This window comes from Brachycentrus maculatus, unplaced genomic scaffold (assembly GCF_059751285.1).
Source record: "Brachycentrus maculatus isolate JH-2025_06_01 unplaced genomic scaffold, ASM5975128v1 h1tg000267l, whole genome shotgun sequence".
Classification (NCBI taxonomy): domain Eukaryota; kingdom Metazoa; phylum Arthropoda; class Insecta; order Trichoptera; family Brachycentridae; genus Brachycentrus; species Brachycentrus maculatus.
Window position 1 is genome coordinate 135,856 of NW_028281018.1, and position 20,833 is coordinate 156,688.

General features: G+C 30.9%; 2 protein-coding genes across 8 annotated transcripts in view; both read left to right on the top strand.

Moving 5' to 3' along the window:
• Positions 1 to 11,193, top strand: part of sky (GTPase-activating protein skywalker) — an 80,060-nt gene extending 68,867 nt beyond the window's left edge. Inside the window, exons 8-13 of one of the 5 annotated variants that reach the window (XM_088266387.1) lie at positions 643 to 811; positions 2,838 to 2,867; positions 3,308 to 3,394; positions 7,634 to 7,792; positions 8,574 to 8,797; positions 10,679 to 11,193. In XM_088266387.1, the coding sequence (XP_088122513.1) occupies positions 643 to 811; positions 2,838 to 2,867; positions 3,308 to 3,394; positions 7,634 to 7,792; positions 8,574 to 8,797; positions 10,679 to 10,820 (811 nt within the window). In that variant the 3' untranslated portion in view covers positions 10,821 to 11,193. Of the gene's footprint in view, positions 1 to 642; positions 812 to 2,837; positions 2,868 to 3,307; positions 3,395 to 4,540; positions 4,634 to 7,633; positions 7,793 to 8,573; positions 8,798 to 10,678 lie in introns of all 5 variants that reach the window. The other 4 variants (XM_088266384.1, XM_088266383.1, XM_088266382.1 and 1 more) reach the window with 4 other exon arrangements.
• Positions 11,194 to 16,132: 4,939 nt separating this feature from the next.
• On the top strand, positions 16,133 to 20,766 carry LOC148305629 (sodium/potassium-transporting ATPase subunit beta-2-like). Of its 3 annotated transcripts, none has more exons than XM_088266400.1 (8): positions 16,133 to 16,265; positions 16,896 to 17,024; positions 17,094 to 17,204; positions 17,426 to 17,491; positions 18,150 to 18,388; positions 18,572 to 18,652; positions 19,354 to 19,438; positions 19,536 to 20,766. In XM_088266400.1, exons 3-8 carry the CDS (start codon positions 17,111 to 17,113, stop codon positions 19,631 to 19,633), a joined length of 663 nt encoding a protein of 220 aa, XP_088122526.1. In that variant the 5' UTR covers positions 16,133 to 16,265; positions 16,896 to 17,024; positions 17,094 to 17,110; the 3' UTR covers positions 19,634 to 20,766. The 3 variants fall into 3 exon arrangements, with proteins under 3 accessions (XP_088122526.1, XP_088122524.1, XP_088122525.1); XM_088266398.1 differs by having other exon boundaries at positions 16,139 to 16,337; XM_088266399.1 differs by lacking the exon at positions 18,572 to 18,652 and having other exon boundaries at positions 16,139 to 16,337.
• Positions 20,767 to 20,833: the final 67 nt, after the last annotated feature.

The following is a 20,833-nucleotide window of genomic DNA, read 5'->3' on the forward strand; positions in this document are numbered from 1 at the left end:
TAAAATTGTTTTGACACAATAACCATATAACTACTGAGGTGGATAAAAAATAAATGCTTACAAACCTAGAAAAATGTTATCAGTATCAAAGGGAATTAAACTCAATAGATGAAATTAAATTTTGTTTATTTTATCACTTGAAAAATATAATAATTCCAATTAATCAATTAACACACTTCGGACAAGTGTTTTTAACGCCTGCGCAACGCTGGTGACGGGATTTGATAATTATGTAAAGACCTTAACAAAGAGATTGGTACATAATATTCGTAAAAAAAAATTAAATATGTAATTCTTTCTTTTGTGACTTTGAAATGAGGCTGGCGCAGAAGGTTAAAATACCCTTCCCGTCCTTCAGCATCAATCGACCGAATGGGTAGAAATACCTTTCCTGTTCATAGTATGTTCGTAAAGATGTTAATTGCAAACATAAATCTAAAACATTTATAGCTTTTTGAAGTGCAGTTCCCTTCATTCCCTTCCTGTCCTTAAGCATCAATCAACCGAATGGGTAGTTTGTCAATTCCTATTCTACTGTTAATTTTTCTTCATATATAGTTTCTATTTATCCTGTGTTTATGGATAAACATGGTGTTTGTATTTGAATGTTTTTTCTTCAAAATTTGCTTGAAATGATTGCAGCTCGCAGTACATATCCCGGGTATTCATAAAAACGGAGATGGTCCTCAAGTCTCGCTCGGTTCTGAGTGGCTCTCGGCAGCTGGTTCGTTCCCGCTCCACGGACAACCTTCCCACTAGCCAGTCGCAAGTCAACATACAGATGATGTCGCACACACTCACCATTAGAGAGGTACAAGTCCGACTTACATTATTCTATATTTACATCCAGTCAGAATTATATTTAAAACATTTCAATAATGTATTTAAATCATTAGGTATGTATGTGAGTAAATCTGATATTATGATGGAAATGTAACATTTATGCCATGGATAGAGTTTTTGAACCGGTTTGTGCAAGGTATCTTACACCAAATATCACAAAACTAATTGATTCGGCAGTTAATTTGTGGTAAAATCTATATATTTTTAATTAAAGTTTAACTTGGTAAACATAACTATTTCTTAAAATCCATTGTGGCACGTATTTCGATGCATTCCGCATCCATTTCAAACACCATACGGTGTTGAAAATGATGCGGAGTGCATCGAAACACGTGTCACAATACATTTTGAGAAAAAGTGGTATCTACTAAGTAAAACTTAAATTAAAAATCATAAAACTAGATTGCATTGGTTTGTTACAGCATTCAGATAAACAATTTTGGACCTCTAGTGCCAGTCAATTTTAGTATTAGAACTGTCTCATACTTGCCGCATTATGGGAACAGTTTTTAGACAGTTTGAATAGTGGTTTCTATTTATGCATTCAAAACAAAGTATACTGATATTTCTCACTTGATTGTTGAACATCTGTCAAAAACTGTACCTGTAGTGTTCGACTCACCCTGGAATATAAATCGGGACATGCATGACGGCTGAATGTGTCAAAACTGCATGCGGTGATATAACATATGAGGTCTTGCAAACAGAAATTACAAAAATACGTATGAATGTCAATATATTATTCAATTTATACTCATATATTTTAAAGTAATGTTTTTTTTTAAAGCTGCTTAATTCAGTTGAATAATGAATGCACTTGAAAATCAAAATTTTTTTCTTTCTCAAATGAAGAAGACATCTCATATAATGTAGTATAAATAATTAATAGTAAAAAAAAAATGTTGTTTTTTTTTAATATAATGAATAAAAAAAGACAATGAGCACTCTATCAATGACTCAGTTGATAACATTATTTAAATAGTTTTAATAATTAATTAATCTGTTATCATATGTTCTTGTTGTGATTTTTATGCGTGTGAATTATTGAACAAAAAAAATTGTGTTATCGATATTTGTATTAATATTTATTGATGAAATTCCATTGTTGTATATTTAGAAACAATGTATCAAATGAAAATAGAATACTTGATATTTTAGTTTCACTTTTTTTATTTGAAAGCATCACAAGAATGGTCGCCAAGATGGTGACCATTCTGATGAGGCGTTCTTAGGCAATAGTGTCTTAAAAAACAGTTTAAAAAAAAAGTGAAACTGAAATACTAGTATTTTTATTGTATATATTGTATCTAAATAAATGATTATGCAATATTCAAATAATATAATAAGGTGCTATTTTGGAACGCTCTGTTTATGTTAAAAGTATAATAAATCACCTACATAAAACTCAAACTGTACTACCTCCACTTAGGTTCTACCTATCACATATAGCTATTTACTAATCACATCACGTCAAGACAGACACCGTGGCATAGTTGGGTTAACTCAACTGTGCAACTGGCATCTTGGGTTAGATTTCCGCCTGTTGCAAAATAATTTTGTGGAAGATTTATTTTGAATTGATCTATGTGTTTGTGATTTATTTTTCACATTTTAACTTCCCTATCCTTACTATCTTACCTGCTGTCAAGCTGGTAAATGTAGGGGCTTTGTGGATTACATAAAAAAAACATTTAGCTCACAAGAAATGTAATTAATTTTGGTAAAGTTTTACAAATAAAACATTAAATATCAGCCTAAAATAATAAAAAAAATATAATTATAATTATTTATGAAAACAGTAATTAAGTTTAAATTTATTTAATTTTGATTAGTTGGTCACATTATCAATATTTTTAACATTGCGGAGCGAAAAGAGAATAGCCCCAATATACTGCTTTATATCGGGTGAAGGTATTATTGTTTAATATATCCGGGTGATGTAATAATTGTAAGATTTTGGTGAATGAGAAGATGGTATTTGTTTGGTTTTACAGAGGTTGTCTGAGGATACGTGTAAACAAATGGTATTGGTATAAATATATATCTTTCTTATTGCCTGGATTGTATGTGTTGTATTTTTATAACAACTAATTTAATCTAATAAATTTTTACTGAATAATTATCACTCTAATGAATTCAACACATACTTTCATTTTTATACAACTGCAAACATTCACATTTCTTAATTTTTTTTAGGAATAGGTTTAGGTCAACGTTTATTTTATGGATCTTGATATTTAGTATTTATTTAATATAATTTTTTTTTAAATCTTGAATGTTTTATTCAAATTGAAAATGATATTTAGATTGATAAGTTTTAGCTTCTGGTATTTTCTTTCTTCATATTTCATCAAATTTAAAAATAATTTAGTATGAATGAAATATGCAATTGCATAGTATTGGTGGGGAATAGTGATGACGGGTAATATAGCGTTAAGTGTCTATTGTCATGCTGCTCGGACAGGGCTCCCACTCTCCGGGCCCCCGCGCCCTCGCCATGGGAGTGTTCCCAATCCAAGCCGTCAATTCTCGCATCCTCCAGAAAGAGGAAGTAAGTTCCGCACACGTAGGACGCCCGGAGTCGGGTCTACTTAGCCTAGTACTCACGAGACGTTGGCTCTTTTATAGAAAGAGTTTGGCTTATGCGCACAGTGTAAATATGTTTGTACATATGCACTTTTATCCAGTAGCGAGTCTTTTGTAATGCATACTCTATTTCTAGTGTAGGTCAAATTAGAGAAGACTTTAAACAAGCGCCACAATATCGCTTTCATCTTGAGACATTACACAGATTGTAGACAATATGAAGCTAGAAGCGATCGTAGCGTGTAATTCTAAACTCATCAGGTTTGAATTATGGCACTCGAAGATGTAATACCTTAATATATAACTAGTGTTTATAAAAGATCATCACAAGACGACAATGTACAAACGCAAATACTATCAAATTCGCATTTCATTATTATATAACAGGATATTTATGTCTTCATAAGGTATATATTACATTTGCAGTGAATTAATTCAAATATGATTTGTTTGGAAATTGCTATTTGCCTCTGATACTTTTATGTATTTGATTAAAATTTTCTTCCTTTAGAAATAGTTTAAATATTAACTTATTTGTAGATATTTATATTCAAGATTACGTGTAAAGTGACTTCAAAGCTTTATCTATTAAGGGGTTAATTTATCGCCTTTGTTTCAATGACACCAAGGTTTTTCTATGAGTAAATATCAGTACCCTCAACCTATCCAGTAGCGAGTTTCTACAAACAAAACTTTATCTCGGGAGTGAGGTACTTCGGTGGAATCATAATGTTGTGTTGATTTCGGTACTGATTTGGAATTAAATTGTCAGCATTCTCACGAAAATGCAACATACAAGGATCAAACATATTCTTAATTTTTTACTCCTTTATAAAAGCTATTGCTGCACAGGTTAAGGCGGGATTCCTGGGTTGCGTTTAACACATGCTTTTCGCAAGGAGTTATTGTGATTGGTTGTTGAGCTCACTTAGTTGTGGCGACAGCTGCAGTCGTCGATGGTTGTTTGTATTGTCGGTTTATCTTTAGGAATTGTCATCTCACATTTCCTCCTCAAAATGATCACATTAAATCATTGCTAAAAGGGTGTGTTAGTGACCATTGAAGCTGCTGCATAGAAATCTATGAAGTCATTGCATGATCATGTCCACAGACCTCCAGCACTTATTACCTCGCTTGTTGGCTTCCACACACAAGAGAAGCTCTAATGGGTGGTAACAAGCTCCGTAACATACATCACAGTCAGGTTTGCTCTTCTCCGATTACCGACACCCAAACATATCACACCCCTCGTTTTAAACTAGTTTTAAATCCGCCATTAAAATTCTTTCAGTCAAAAAAGACAATAAAAGCTTTATTAACTTTCAACCCTTTGAGGACAATAATTTTTTTTTACTTAACACATTTTTATTTCTAGAAATTATTTACAAATAAGTGTAAGTGTAAACAAAATTTTACAGAAAATTGTGCACACAGATTGATACAATATTTATCCCTCAACAAAATTAAAAATACACGTTGTGTGCCTGGTGGTTAGCAACAAAGACCATGTTTTAAAAAGTATAAATAAAAGCATTTATTCTTGAAAAAATGAGGTAATATATAACACTACCTATTTTTAGTATTATTATGACTGTAACTCACCTGTCATTTTGTTTATTTCGTTCAATAGCCTTACAAAATTGATAAACTAAGATACAGATAACCTATAAATATCCCGACAGTTGCACATCGCCACAATAAATAGTCTGAAATAAGCTCCAAGACAATGATACCAACATGAAATCTATACAAGCACTATTTCTGTTACATAGGCAACACATATTGCACTATGATTTTAACTAGAAACCTGTAGGCACATAGACAATTTGTTTTAAATTTGTGGTTAGCAGCTGTAACCAGATGTCCTGAAAGGGTTAAACTTTAATTTTCATGACTGTTTAGATACTGATAGCCTTTTTTGAGTTATCATGCTGTGTGTTATTGGCATTTCTGTTTATTAGCTACATTAGCTCAGATATTGCTGTACAATGCAGCATGAATTTTTGGTAAGAAGTACAAATGACACGTTGCATTATTACCCATAAAAAGGCATGTATCAGCTTTAAACCCGTTGTTAACTTGTAAAGCCTAAACTAGGGGTGTGATGTGCTGTGCCATATAACAAATTTCATAACCCTTATAATTTCAACCATTCAATATCCCGTTTATAATTACATGTGTACACTATGAATTATTAGTTGGTATGTATTATAATTTGTATAAAGTAGAAGGTTTATTATTTATCTGTGTTTGTTTATGTTTTGTTTTTATTTCCTGTTTTAGTGTTGCCTGCAAATATAGATAATAGCATCTCTTAGTATCATTGAATTATATTAAAAAAACTAATTAGCTTATATTAATATGTATGTATGTATGTATATCACTTATGATTTTGTAATATATTTTTCTATTTGATAAATATTTTTTTTTTATTATTATATAAAAAAATATTGATAGTTTCATTAAATTTGATATTATCCCTTTATATTTTAGAATTTTTCCTTCAGACACAAGCATGTGTTTTTAATGTATTTTATAATTATTATTATGTCTATATAAAAATCTATTCTAAAAATTATCATAATTGCCAATTATTTGTGTAATTTCGAAAAAATATATTTGTGCTTACTAAAGGACCGGTAAGTTTGTCTATTAATTTCTAAAAAAGGGATTATGGATTTATTTTCCCTTTTGCTGTATTTTTATACTAAAAAATATTTCAAATTTATTCATCCTACATGTACAGATGGTGATGGTTTCAATTACATACATTTAAGTTGTTATTTGGTGAAAATAATCTCCTTTGAATGCCAATATATCAATATTTTTCTTTGTTTTGATAAAATAACTTGAGATTGAAGCTTATATAAGTTGGTTAAGTTTAAGACAACTCAGATATGGAGAATGTGGGTTTGATTCTCAATTATTACCACACCGGTCTCATAACTTTTGATATTTTTGTTGGAATAACAAAGTTCAATTGAGGACACGCTTAGAATAACAACTTATATATAAAAAAAAACTGCTTATGAGATAAAGGCAATTGAAAAGTCTGCCTTTTAATAACTGTTAAAACATACGTATGATTCAAAATGAGTGAAATAAAGAAGGAAAACGATTGTTTATAAATTTGTCATTAAAAATGGGTAAATTAGAAAGGAATTTAACGCCGACTTGCGCATAGTTTTAAAACATTAAACAAAGGAACCCAAAGATAATTAAAGTATATGAGGTAAATAGATAATGATATAATGGTACAGGAAGTATATTTAGCATGTGTGAATGAGAGAGCATGTATGGCCAGGTGTATAGAAGAGGAAACCAAGAATATATATGTAGATTAAAAATCGATTTAAAACTATGAGTTGGTTTGAAGTGTGCATTTTTTGTTTGGACTTAAATACATTTTTTAACAATTTTTGGTGGTTTAGAATTATACGTAGCAAATCTGCGGTAGTTTTGCGACTTTTTGATATCTTTACGTGTATGGAGATTTAAATTCTGTTCAATTAAATATCTAAAATATTGTGATATTTTTTTTGTTTGTTAAGATTTATTATAAAAACCATAAATAATAAATTTACGAATTTGACATGAAAATTCGTGGTTGTCAGATATCCGTCCTTTGTTTATATGATATCTCTATTACCTTACAAACTTCATATATGATTTTAGTACCTAAACCTAGTTTGACTGTTGTGAAAATGCCTTGCGCAATGTTAGATTTGTATTTATTTGAGATATTAAACCGTTTTTTTTTTACATTTCACAATATAACAAGTAAAAAATATATTATATTATATTAATACAAAAAAGGTCCCACAAAGGCATGGGTTCTGTGTGGGTAAGCATTTTATTTTAGGTTACAATAAAGGGTACTGGAAAGAATACAATAGATATCAAAAATGTAAATAGGTTAAAAGTGCTAATTTAAAGTACAAATATTTGATTTTAATAGAAATGAAAAAATGAAAAAAGTTAACAATGAGTTATAAATTTATAAGAAGAAGCTACTTAAATCTGTTTTTTTTTTTTTAAATAAATAATTGTAGGTATAATATCCTCTGTCAAGTCCTGTGGAATAACAGTATGATAATTGCAGTAAGTTTTTTTTCTAAACGAGTCTTCAATTGCAAATAAGGGTGTATGTGTTTATTGGGTACTTGATATACATATATAATTTGTGATGTGATATTTGCCGCAGCTGTTTACACTTTGGTCGTGGCTTCCCGTGAGGATCACCATGTATCAACCGGTGTTGCTGTACACCACCGAGGAGCACGGATGCTCCCTGACCACCTTCTATGTGAGAGTGGAACAACACGAACCCACACTACTGATGATCAAGACATGCAACAATGAGGTATTAACTTTTTCATAGCCGCAAATAAATTACGCCGCAGTGCTCATCGGAACTTTTTTAGACACCTTTAATATTATATTTTCTGTAAAAATTAAAGGTGCTTTAAAATTTTTATTTTTTTAATGTTTATTTAATTATAATTTACTCACCAAATATTATACCCCGCATCGATTGTTGGAGTTTTATTCTTTAATTCTAAGTTAAACCAGGTTTAAATTTTCATTTTAGAATCGTTAAAAGTATTCTAAATATTTTTTTTTGAAAGGACTCTAGTCCTTTTAAATTCGGATTCTAATCTGAAAATATTTTTGGGATTCTGGTCTTTTCATAAAATTTAATTCTGGTCCTTTCAAATAAATTCATATTATTTTTGTTCAAATTCAAAATAACATCATTTTTCTCTATATCTTATTTTTCAAACATAAAATGTTATAAGTGAATTTAAAAAAAAAATCCTTATCCGCATCCGATGCTGTATAGGGAACTCATATAAACACAATCTTATCTTGATCGTTAACAGGTGAAGAAAAGGTGATCAGCTTCAGGTACCAGTCCAGGGTAGTATCAAATAAATATTAGAGTGAAAAATCACTTATATTTATTTCAAGCAATATGGATGAACTCGGGACCTCCAGTACGGTAGCCGAGCGCGCTGACCATTAATTACACTACGGCGGTCCGCCTCCGTAGTGTAATTAGCCGTCCGCGGCTATGCATTTTATACCTCCTCAAAATTAGAGTAGATGCGTTTTGTTAAATGCAATGTTTGTGTGTTGCGCAGGTGTTTGGGGCGTATTGCTCGTCGCGCTGGTACGAGCGCAACATGCGGGACGAGCGCGGGAACCGGCAGTCCTACTTCGGCACCGGGGAGACCTTCCTGTTCTCGCTGTACCCCGAGCGCGCCAAGTACCCCTGGGTGGGGTGCGCCGAGGGCCAGGACCGCGTGGGCCACGGCGCCGAGCTCTTCATGGCCGCCGACGCCAAGATGATCACCATCGGCGGGGGGTGAGTGCCCCGCGTCCCCGGACCTTCATGGACTCAAATGCAGTAGACCTCTCATAACGAGCATAACTTGTTCCAGAATCTTACTCGTTAAGCGAAACAGGCGAGGAAGTCCCGGCTCACAAGTTAATGTCTTGAAAAAGAGACCTGACCTTTCTCTGTAACTCATGCGAAATGTCGCTCGTTAGGGTGCAACTTTTTGACAGTTTCTTTTCTCGTTATGCGAATCACTCGTTATGTGAGGCGCTTCTTATGAGAGGTGCTTGTTATGAGAGGTTCTCGTTATGAGAGGTTCCACTGTATGCAAATGCCATTGGGCGTGTGTGCCCAGGATATTCAAGCTGTGCCGGACATTATTTTCGCTTGTTGGTGTTTGAGCGCACTTGAAATTTCCCTATTTGGAGACAAAGTTAAGATTTTTGCACAGTCCCTACCTCTCATTTGCAATGAGAAAATGCTAAGAAGTTCCTGATTGGCCCACACTAGATTATCCCTCCTGTTCCCAACACAGATTAAAATTAAACATCTTTTTTTTTGTGAGAAGTTAGATGAAACAAAAATCCACTCAATGATCTATAAACCTTGCACATAATAAGCGAGGTAAATAATAAATCCAACTATCATCTCAAAAAAAGTCCTTGCCTCACTTGCGCAAAGTTTAGTTGTATGTGCGTCATACTTGTGACTATGATGTCACATGCACATGCTCCTCATTTAAAAATAATTGTAAGCAGAATTAATTATTAAAGCGCTCAAATATAACGGAGATCGTCCATTATATCAGCCTTCTTTGAAAATAAATATTTGAAAAGCAAGTCTGGCAGGTGTTTGCTTGTCAAGGTTTACACTGAGAACATGTTTTTATTTTTTAATCCTCCCTTCCCGGTGTTGTGTACCTTACACTATATTTGCATATCACTCTTGCATATTTGGTCTGTGTAAGCGTGAGGAGCTCAAAGCTCAATGTTCTCGGGTTAGTGGCAGTAGCTTTTGGGCTCCTGATAAGAGTGGACCTATGCTTGTTCCGTGAGCATTGCCAGATGGTTTTTTTTAATGGTTTCAGTCTGTATTGGAATGTCTGTATTTTTCCGATTTAAAACGCTAATTTTTTATTGTGTAGTGACTACCCAACACCGGGAAGCGCATTTTATTTTAGCACCGGAAGGGAATTGTTAAAGGAGTTTGTTCAAATCTTTACAAAAATATCTGGTGTCCGTTTCAAAATCAGTATTTAACACGGGAAATTTATTTTAATTTTGTCAGCTTATATCAAATGAACTTAAGTCCAGTCGTAATTTAGTGTAAAAATAATTGACTTTTTTTGACAGTTTTAAACTTCTTTTCTAAATTGTCAAATTAAGACATGACTGCTAATTTAAGATCAGGCTTAGGCTTGTTTATATTTACTGACAATTTAGTGTGCCTTTTTCATATTGCAGCTTATTCTGGATGCCAAGTGCACCATTTGACGATATAAAAATTAGAATAATTTGAGCAATGAAGTGGATAATTAACACATTTCGGTCAGGTGTGTTTTACGCCTGCGGACCGCTTGCGAAGAGATTTGATAATTATGTACATATAGTTAAGACCTTAACTATATTCATATAAAAACATTTAATATGTAATTTCTTCTTTTTCTGACTTTGAAATGAGACCGGCGAAGAAGGTAAAAATACCCTTCCTGCCCTTAACCATCAATCGACCAACGGGTAGAAATACCTTTCCCGTCCATAGTGTGTTTATAAAGATGTTAATTGCAAACATAAATCTAAAACATTAATAGACTTTGGATGTGCAGTTCTCCCGGTGTCAGGTGTAATAATATACTTTTAATATTGAAATTCTCACGTCATTTATGGCTATGTTACGTTTGATTTTCAGAGGGGGCCAAGCCATATGGATGGACGAAAACATTAGATTTGGTAAAACAGATCACTGTCAAACCTTCAACAATCCCCCGCTGTGTCCAAGCGGAGACTTTGAGATTCGTGTGTTGGAAGTTTACGGATTTGCCGGGGCCTAATTTTTCTCATAAACTGACAAATTCTATAGCTCTCCCCGTGTTCTAGAATCAAATTAAGTATTATCTACGTAAAATAGTGATTTCTACAAGACTTGGTGTAGTGCTAAACCCACTTTTGGATGTGTCGTATTCTAAGTTTTATAAGGCCTTATATAATCATTTTGTGAAGAACACGTATATCAAATATGTATGTTGTAATTAAAAATCTTTTATCGTCAGAGAAGCTCAAAATATGTATTGTTTAATTCTAAAGCTTTATTACTCATAAACCCTTTCAACTTTGAACAAATTAGGTTACTGATATTTTTCTCGCGTCCATAAGAGACAGTTTGCTCTGATTGGGATTTTGTACAATTATAATTAATTATAATTTTTTTTTAAAAATGTTTACCAGCCATTGTTCAAGATAAAAGGAAGTACATGTGATGAGTGATGTAAATATTAAAATGAATATTGCAATCAAATTGCTACGTTTTGTTTCATTGGTGTTTAAAATTAACAATAGAATCTTAAAAAAGCAATGGTATTTATACCAATTCTACCAAATAAATAGGAACTTGCAGAATAACCTTTATTTTTTTATTTTTTAATCTTTAACCCTTAGAGGTGTGTTTCATACATTATTTTAATACATTAATTGCAATGGGTAAAAAAAAACACTGATGCATTGATGTGGCAATTTTTTTCAAATGTACCCACCGACCGTAAAAAAAAATGCTGATGTGTGATATTAACACTTTGTGGTCCACTCACATATTAGGATATGTTTTGTTACCAGTATCGGGTGGCTGCTCACATATTATGTACTATACGTTCATGATTAATACAATACATGTTCATCTAGCGTTGGGTTTATCACACAACGGTGGATTAATTTGGAACTATTAGGAGCTAATGGATTGTACTCAGTCTAGAAGCTTTACACACTATTTTGGTGAAAGTGTAAGGTGTTTTATGAGAGATACTAGAGTTTTTTTTAACCTGTAACATTTATTGTTACCATTACTCAAAATGGCCGGCTCAAGGGCTGGTAAATTTAAAGGGGACCGGCACACGTAGTGTTAAATATCCATAAATCTATACATTTATTTAATACAGTTCTAAATTTATTATTTTTATAGTGGCATATAAATGTCTTCCTACCCTCTTCTTGACAAAATGGTTAGCATTTTTTTTATTAAAATGGTATAAATTAAAATTATCAGTTTCTCAAAACACTTTTATAATGTGTCAAAATTGAAATTAATACTAAAGCTGCTTCTCAGTGAAATTTTAAAAAAGATATGTATTTATCTTCTGAATTTATCCGTGTTTTGTTTATAAGTAGTTTTCTTTTGCCATAAAAAGATTTTTTAAGTAAAAATGAATATTATCTAAAGATCTCAACTAAGTCTCCCTTTGTTTAAGCCGATTATTATTGTATAATTTTTTGCCATCGCTTTGTATAATGGACTGAATGTGCATCGCACTATCACAACTTTTGAGACCCAATGTTGATAATGTTGATTCTTATATTTACTTGTTAAGTATTTGTATATTTATTTCATAAATACATACACGAAAAAGTAATGCAGATTTAGGTTAGATTTTTGTGAAATTATAAACATCGAAGTATTTTTTGTAGCGATATTTGTTCGGTTTTAAAGTACTAATGGCCAAATAAATGAAAGACGACTCCTTGACAATATATATTATTATGTATATATTTATGTTAACTGATCGTGTTTTATATAAGGAAAATTGCCCATCTATATCCATTTGTAAATACAAATTCTCATTCACCCTTCGATCCACATGCGGTAAAACTTTGTTTTTACATTTTCCTAGGAATTTTATGTGAGAATGAAGCTGTACATTTTCTATTCAATTACAGTACTTCGATTTGACATCTCACATTTGAATCAAAATGTGTTTTTCTTAATGTAACTTTCCATTTGACTTTTGTTTATTTCATACAATCAAAACTACGAATTAGGGTGCTTAGAACCCCGATGCAACATGACAAGAAAATTAATCTGGGAAAATGTAAAAATGAGGTTCTACTTTAACTATATTTTGTATGTAATACATTGCATATGTATGTAATACTTTGGTACTGATAAATATGACTGGTTAGCGTGATTTCAATCCTTGTAATATCTCTAATACATAATAAAAATCATTACCTAAACATTTATATTCTAGGTTCCAACATTTTTATTTTATTGTTAATTTAAAGATTAGGCTCATGTACAGAACAGTCGTAGGAATTTCACATTATATATTTTTTTAAATGTAAATATTCATATATTCTTTTGTTTTTGTTTCAGATTTTAAAAATATGAACTTAATTTTTGCAAAGGACCTACTTAAGATAAAATATTTTGATAGGAGAGTAAAAAGTCTATTTTATGTTTCAAACTTTAATATCAGGCTCCGTAGATGACACTCTTAGTGGAGAACAGAACGAAATGGCAAAAAGTGGTCAGTTTAGTTCATTGGTAAAGTGAGATCTAGGCTACGGTTCTACGTGAGTTTTACCTTTAAATTGATGATATGTGTATAGATAAATTTGGGCATTTGAAATCTATTGCATAATTTGGAAGCTTGATTAATCTGAAAATGTATTATTTATTCAAAAATGTATTTTACTTTAAAATAATTTCTTTCTGTTTTGTTTATCCTATTTTATCATTGTTATTTGATTTATTTTCATTATGTATTTTTTATATTAAGCTATTTACCCGAATCGGAAAAGTTATTGTTATTGTATATCATCTTTGATACATTATGTACCTATATATATTTTATTAATACTATATTTACCTTATTTAAAGTATTTATCTCGAACTTTATATGTGGGTTGAAAACCTTTACAAATGAATGTTGACGGATGTTGGAAGTATGGAGCGTTGTATCAGACTATCGACAAGTCTGATCATTGGGTCATACGAGGGCAAGGTGAAAGGTTCTCGGCCTTACACAGAGATGGCACTTCATTCAGTGCAATTTGCTTTTATGATGTTGGTACACATGTTACAATAACATTATTCAAGTTTTAACATCAACTGTAAAATAGTTTTTGTGTATGGCTTTTACAAGCAGATTTTCGTATGTTACAATGAAATGGATGAATTCAATATTGTTCTGGCATAAAATTATTTATTTTTGATGCTTTACTGTCAACGGCAATTCATCCAAATATGGTAATTTATAAGAACTCTGCTCCTTCATTTTCAACAGTGAAGAAACGGACGGCTGAAGAAATGAAGAGTGATAGACAGACTTTCCAGAATCACATTTCAGGGATGAAATCTAAAAGGGAAATATTGGAAAAACTTTAAGCAAAAACATAAAAATCATTTATGTAGTAAAAAAAAGGCCTGAAAACATTTCACCTCGCCATTGTATATTTATAGAGTACATATCGAAACTGAATTTGGGAAAGTAGACAAGGTTTGGCTGTATAAACATACTATAATATATTATGTGTGGTAGAAAGGATATCATTAGTATGTTTCCTTATAGAAATTGATTATAATATAAGCTCTACAAGTAAAATGTGTATAAAATAGATTTTCATTCCTGAAACTGTTGTTTATAAGTGTTTGAAAAATCACAAATTCTTCAGTGCAGTGTATAAAATATGCTTAATGATATTCTCAGTATGTACTAAATGTTACGTGTAATTTTTGAGTAGCTTTAAGAAAAATTGTAGCGGATGTATATTGAATGTTCCTTCCTAAACTACACTTTTCCGCTGTACTAAAATGGTTACATATTTACTTGTAATATTATTTGGTGTAAATATTATATATTTACGCCGAATGTCGCGATGAGTCGCCTATGCCTGGTCGTGTGGCAATGCCGGTATATTATAAAGAACTGTGGTAAGCCATATGCTCCCTCGAGGCAAGTAGTGGAATAGAATTAAGTTACCTTAGTTAAGGGTCATTTCATATAATATTATTCAGTGTACAGTCTAGTCTCTTGGTGTTTCCATTAGGAAGTATTTCCTTCCCGACTCTAGGAGTGACCACGATCAGCTGCAGCTCGTTTTGCCGAACAATCTTTCCCCCTAAGGAACCGCCATTACGGATATTGTGTGTTTGGTGCATAAGAAGATATAGGCGTTGTGTAAATGTTCTTGAATTGCGAGTAAGATGTACAAATGATTTCCTAATATTTGTTAAGCTTGGCGTGTTGATGTCTCACTAGCTGAAACTTCTAGTTTCGTGCAAATAATTATTTATTAATAAATGTTTTGACATTGTTTCTAATCGATATTATATTAATATTCATATTTATCTTTCTTCTGTGTTGTTATATACATATATATAAACTGTTACATTCGAGTAGCATTATTGTTCACAATGTGTAGATCTTGGCAAATAATGCCTCGGGCTAAAACCATTTATTATTTATAATGTAAATGTTCAAATGTTGCTTTATATCGTGTAGAAAATATATACCTGCCTTATTCTAAATGCGTTTTATTTATTCTCAAATTTTCCAAAATACACATAAAATAATTGAACGATCACCATTTATCCTATCTGACAGTGGTATACTGGAGTCTTTAGTAAAATTTGTTATTGATTCTTGTTCTTTCTTATCTTATGCAATGCATTATCTTCTGGATGATGCATTCATACTTATCTAAGTGATTATGGATCCAAGCATATCTTAAAATCGGTTAAAATATAACTTTACTCCGAATTAATACAACTAAATAGTACATACAAATATAATATTTCAATCAGTGGTATCGTGATTTTAATTGGTTTAAGAGCTTTACATGTTTAGAAACATTTTGATTATATGAATTTGTTTCATATATTTTTTTTTCTATGAAATCTTCAAAGGGTCCAAATTCTTTATGCTCTTTCGTCTTAAGTTTTTGTTTCTATCAATGGTCCCTTCTCTTTGAATCCACTATAGGCATCCCTTACCAATACTAAATCAGAAATATGGATATCCGATAGAATGTGTAGTTGCTTAGAGAAAATAGTAAGTGGGCCATATATCTAAAGAAGATTGCAGATGGGAATTTTTCAGGAGGTGTCCTAACCGTGTCCATCTTCATCTTGTTAGGACTTGATATGAGGGGCTGCTGTCTTCTTCTCCTCACATCCTTATTTCAGACGAAGTCATACCATCTTACATCAAGCATGAAACATACCCTCATATACGAATATATTATAACATTCTCATCCATGATTGTAATTCCCGTGAATGTGTTTTGTCTAAGGTACCTACTCTTTTTTTCAGTACTTGCTCTTATTTTATTTTAGTGGAAAAATTCTTTTTTTCAATAAATTATTTGACACCGCTAAAAACTAAGTCAGAAGAATGGGTGATTTTTAAATGTGTTTTATTAAACAGATTTATTTGTCTGATTTATGACAGAAATGGAAGTGAACACTGAACCTTCCTCAAAAGAAGATTTGGATGAACATAAATTCTGTAAATCATTTTCTACATTTTGCTACAATAAAAAAGATAAAACATTTTGCAATCGAAGTAAAAACAGTTGGGGTATAAATGATTTTAATTGTTTTTGATAATACTGTAATAATTTTGTTCATATTGTCATTGTAATTATGTATTTAAAATAGAATAGCGATGCCTATGTGATTACTTTATGCAAAGTTAATTAAAACAATTATTACAGTTATCTATGTAGAACAACCAAAGTTATTGTTTATGAAGGATCGAAACATATTTTTGTAGATATTTATTATACCATATAAAGTATTTACCGACGAAGGATGTATTTATAATATTAGATACAAAAATGTGTTACATAAATTAAATTAATGTGAATGGAATATCATCAATGTATGTACTAATATTTAAAATACATCATTATTCCTTTCTAAGTTTTCCATGCTGTAAATATAAGTTGATTACTTTGAAAATAAGAAAGTAAGGTTTTTAAAAGCAGTACAATGTTAATAAAATCTGATTGAAAGTAATAGAATTTTTTGTGTTTTTTTTTGTTGATCTGATTGAATAAATATATCATTTGTTACTAAGAGTTTTGAGTAAAAAAATACCTGAATGCTGAAGTAAATATTTATTTTTTTATTCTAGGACAAATATCAGCATATTATTTGTTATTTTGTCTGATTTTGCTAGCGATATTTTTTTTGGTGCTGTTTGCAACTATAGAAATTCTGGGATCTAAAGAAAAACCTATTCTCAGCATTAACTCGGATTGCAGTAAGTTTAATAATTGTGTTACATAATTAATTATTTTTGACTTGTTTATACATGTGGATTATTTTGTAGCACTTTCTCTTTTCCCCATGATCCACATGAGATCTCCATTAATATGGTACTATACATCAGACAAAACCGAATATGGAAAATATACAAATGATATTAAACAAAAACTAGCAGGTATGTAGTGTAATTTTATACATATAGTTTACTCACTTTTCTGGACTTTCATTGTTGTTCTACAAAATCCTTAATTTGTTTACATAGTTAGCTGCATGAATATTCCCGTCTTTCTTTAAAATCTTATTCTATACATTATACATATGTATTTTGCATTAGTTTGCTTATAAATGATTAAAAAACGTATGACTTATAGTGTTTCCTTATTGTTTCCCAAACAGCTTATACAAATACCAACACAGAAACATGCTACAATAGCAGAATAAAAAAACGACACGAAAATGAAGGTAATGTTATCAGATATATTTTACTTACATACTAAATGAAATTACATAGTTTCACTCCTCGCTTAACAACTAGCTAGTCTAAGGACTGCTCACACTTTATAGTATGCTTACTACGGAATTAACAAATCAAGAGACACTTAACTGTTTTATTGCGGACCATCAATATATCAACGCTTTATTACTGCGCGAAAACTGCGTACCGTCGAAATATCTCTACTATTGCTCAGTTTGATTTTAGATATCGACCTGTGTAGACGTGTTGCAGTGCACGCACGCAAATCATTTTAAATTTATCCATAATAATCATAAATAAACTTTTAAAAAGTATATCACGGTGAAAATAATATTTGATAAAAATGTACACAATTTTGTGATTAAATAATTGAAAATTTATTTTTTCTCTAAAATTCTTCCGTAATTTTGGCATAATATGTAAAAAAAGGCTCAGCAGTAAAACGTTTAATGTTATTAGAAGTTTCACATTGTCTAACTCTAATGCCAAGTAAGCATCGGTAAACTAAGCAGGAATAGGTGAATAGAATTACTATGTGAGGAGATTGTTTGCTGAACACAACTTATTATAAATCGAAAATAAGTATCAAGTAATCCAATATGTAATGTTTTTTTTAATTTTTATTTTTTTATTTCTGTATTATAGATGACCCCGAAGAAGAGTATCACAAATTTATGCGAGTGAAACGAGCTTGCGAGTTTAATGTGAGCTCGTTGGGTGTGTGCGGGAAATATCCATATGGATATCCGTCTGGTGAACCGTGTATTTATCTAAGAATCAATAAAAAACTTGATTGGGTACCAAAACCATACACCAAGAATATTGCGCTTCCAGAGGAAATGCCTAAGGAAGTCAAAGAACAGATTCAGTCAGAAACAACAAAGGTACTGTATTTTTAAGCAATTTTAGGCTTTATTATGTATAAAATGCAATTAACAGAAAAACCACTTGACAGTTTTATCCATAATCTTAAAATGCAAGAAAACTGTACCTACTATTGTTTATGAGAAAGCGCTGGCTTTTAGACTTTTATATTTGAATCAGTTTTACTTTTTTTTCTTTTTCAGAAATTGTGGGTATCGTGTGAAGGATACAATTTATGGGATCAGGATAACTTAGATAATAATATTAATTATTATCCAAGTCAGGTACTTACTATGTTATTAAATATACGAAAGTGATAAGGTTTAATGGGTCATTTTTATCATTTGCACTTTGGCGAACAAAAAAAAGAGTTTAGTTCCTTAAAAAAAACATATTAGTTACTAATTACATTCAGAAGAGATTGGAAGACTAAGAAATATAGTTTAATACCTTAATCTTCATCCAAATGATTGATAGTACATAGATATTAAAGAATCACAAAAAAGTATATTCGATGCAAAAAATTAAGCATCATTCTAAATCTTTTTATCTTACAACTTTGTTATGTTGTTTTGAATAATTATAATTTAAGAAACTTAGTATGATATGAATAAAAAAATACATAAGTGGTAAAATAATATATATTTTTTAATTATTATAATTTAATCTTATGAAGCATTTATTTTTCTTTTATAATTAAATAAAAATAAATAATGCATGAAAAAAATCATTTCATTCATTAATTTGGCAGTACTTTGTGATAAAAATCTATCCATTTTTAATTTATGTCTTACCTAGTAGTAAACACCATTAATATTTACTAAGTAATACTTCAATTTAAAAAATATCTATATAAAGTTCTCCTTACTTGTATTTGTATCATCTAGGTTAAAGTTCTCACTTATGTTTGAATCACCTTTTGTTATAAAAATGTCTTTTTTGTACCTTCACTGCCTGATAAAAAATTTTATAATTATTTTTTCAGAGTATAGACACTTTCTATTTTCCGTATAGAGCAAAAGAGAATCATCATTCACCCATTGTTGCCTTTCAAATAACAAATTTAAAATGTAAGTTATTAAAATATACACGAAATTATTCCTTTTTTATAGATATTTTAGATTAAGATGTAAGAAATTAGATTGTATTAAATTTACTGTTTTTCAGATAAAAGTATGCTGTTAACTTTATCGTGCCGTTTATGGGATAATACAGGTGTTCTAATAGAAACCATAGTGCAAATATATGTACGACATGATAAATAGCTCCTACTGATTAATTAAATGTTTGAAATGGTAAATTTGTATATAAACGGTCAATTGAAGTGGCGCTTTGCACGATTCCTTGTAATGTAGAAAATTACAAATTTTCTTTAAAAACCATAATTTTTTTAATTAAATATAAGTACTTAAATTAACACATTGTTTCCAGGAAATGCTTAAAAGCGTCCTTTACGTACTGTTGGTAGAGAACGGGAGAGACTTTTAAGCATTATATTTGCTTACTTTTGTTAGAGTGCGAGAGACACCAAAGAACATTGTACACATCGAAATTGGGTTTGCGGTTACTTGTGATTAGTATATGACTCTAATTAGTATTTTAATTAGAATAAGGGTTGATGAAAAAACTGCCTGACAACAATGTGTTAAGTTGCATATGCACTGTTCCATGTTTGTTAACATGTTGCGCTCTGCTATTGCTACTCGTGGACATTTGCATTCGCTCCAAACATGCAACTCTTGTGCATCATCGACAGAGATCCATTTCGATTGAATCCCATAGTGAACGCAATGTGAGAAACAGTGATACGCATGATAAAGAGCTTGTTTTTATAGTTGTTGTAAGGGCAACGTTTCTTTTGGAGAAGTTAACATGCACAAAGGGTTAAAATGGCGGGACATATCGCTCACTCCTTTCAAGAACGTCATAAATCAAAAAACTTGATTTTTCAGGAGAATGTTTTTAAAGTTTAAAAATATAACACAATATATTAAAAATAAATATCAAGGCACTTATTAAACTTTTTACTGTGCGACAGATCTTTTTAGGTAAAACTTGAAGGTTTTTTCTCCATTTTAAAAATATTTAGTATATTTAAAAAAATAATTAAACCAATACCTTTTCTTCAAAATGCAAAAACAACATTTTTAAGTTAAAAATATGCCTCTTTTGCTGGGATATAGTACATTTTCTGGGCATTCCGAAAACATGCCCTACTAAAAATTTACGATTTTTGATATATGACATTCTTGAAAGGATTGAGCGATATGCCAACATAGTGGATAATAGATTTAAACATTTTAAAATAAGATATTTTAGAAATGTTAATTTGTGTTTCATACAACCTCAATATCTATGCATCTTTGATGAATAAAATGCCATCAGCATGGAAAAATTGAGATTTTGAGGGTGCATTATTGTAATTTATAATTATGTGTACGATGAAAAATAATAAAATAAAATAA

Excerpts from the sequence above, each read along its gene's own strand:
- LOC148305629 (XM_088266398.1), top strand. The coding sequence starts at position 16,202 with ATGACAGAAATGGAAGTGAACACTGAACCTTCCTCAAAAGAAGATTTG. Across the intron at positions 18,389-18,571 it reads TTCAGTCAGAAACAACAAAG|AAATTGTGGGTATCGTGTGA; the intron begins GTACTGTATTTT and ends TTTCTTTTTCAG. Across the intron at positions 18,653-19,353 it reads TTAATTATTATCCAAGTCAG|AGTATAGACACTTTCTATTT; the intron begins GTACTTACTATG and ends TTATTTTTTCAG.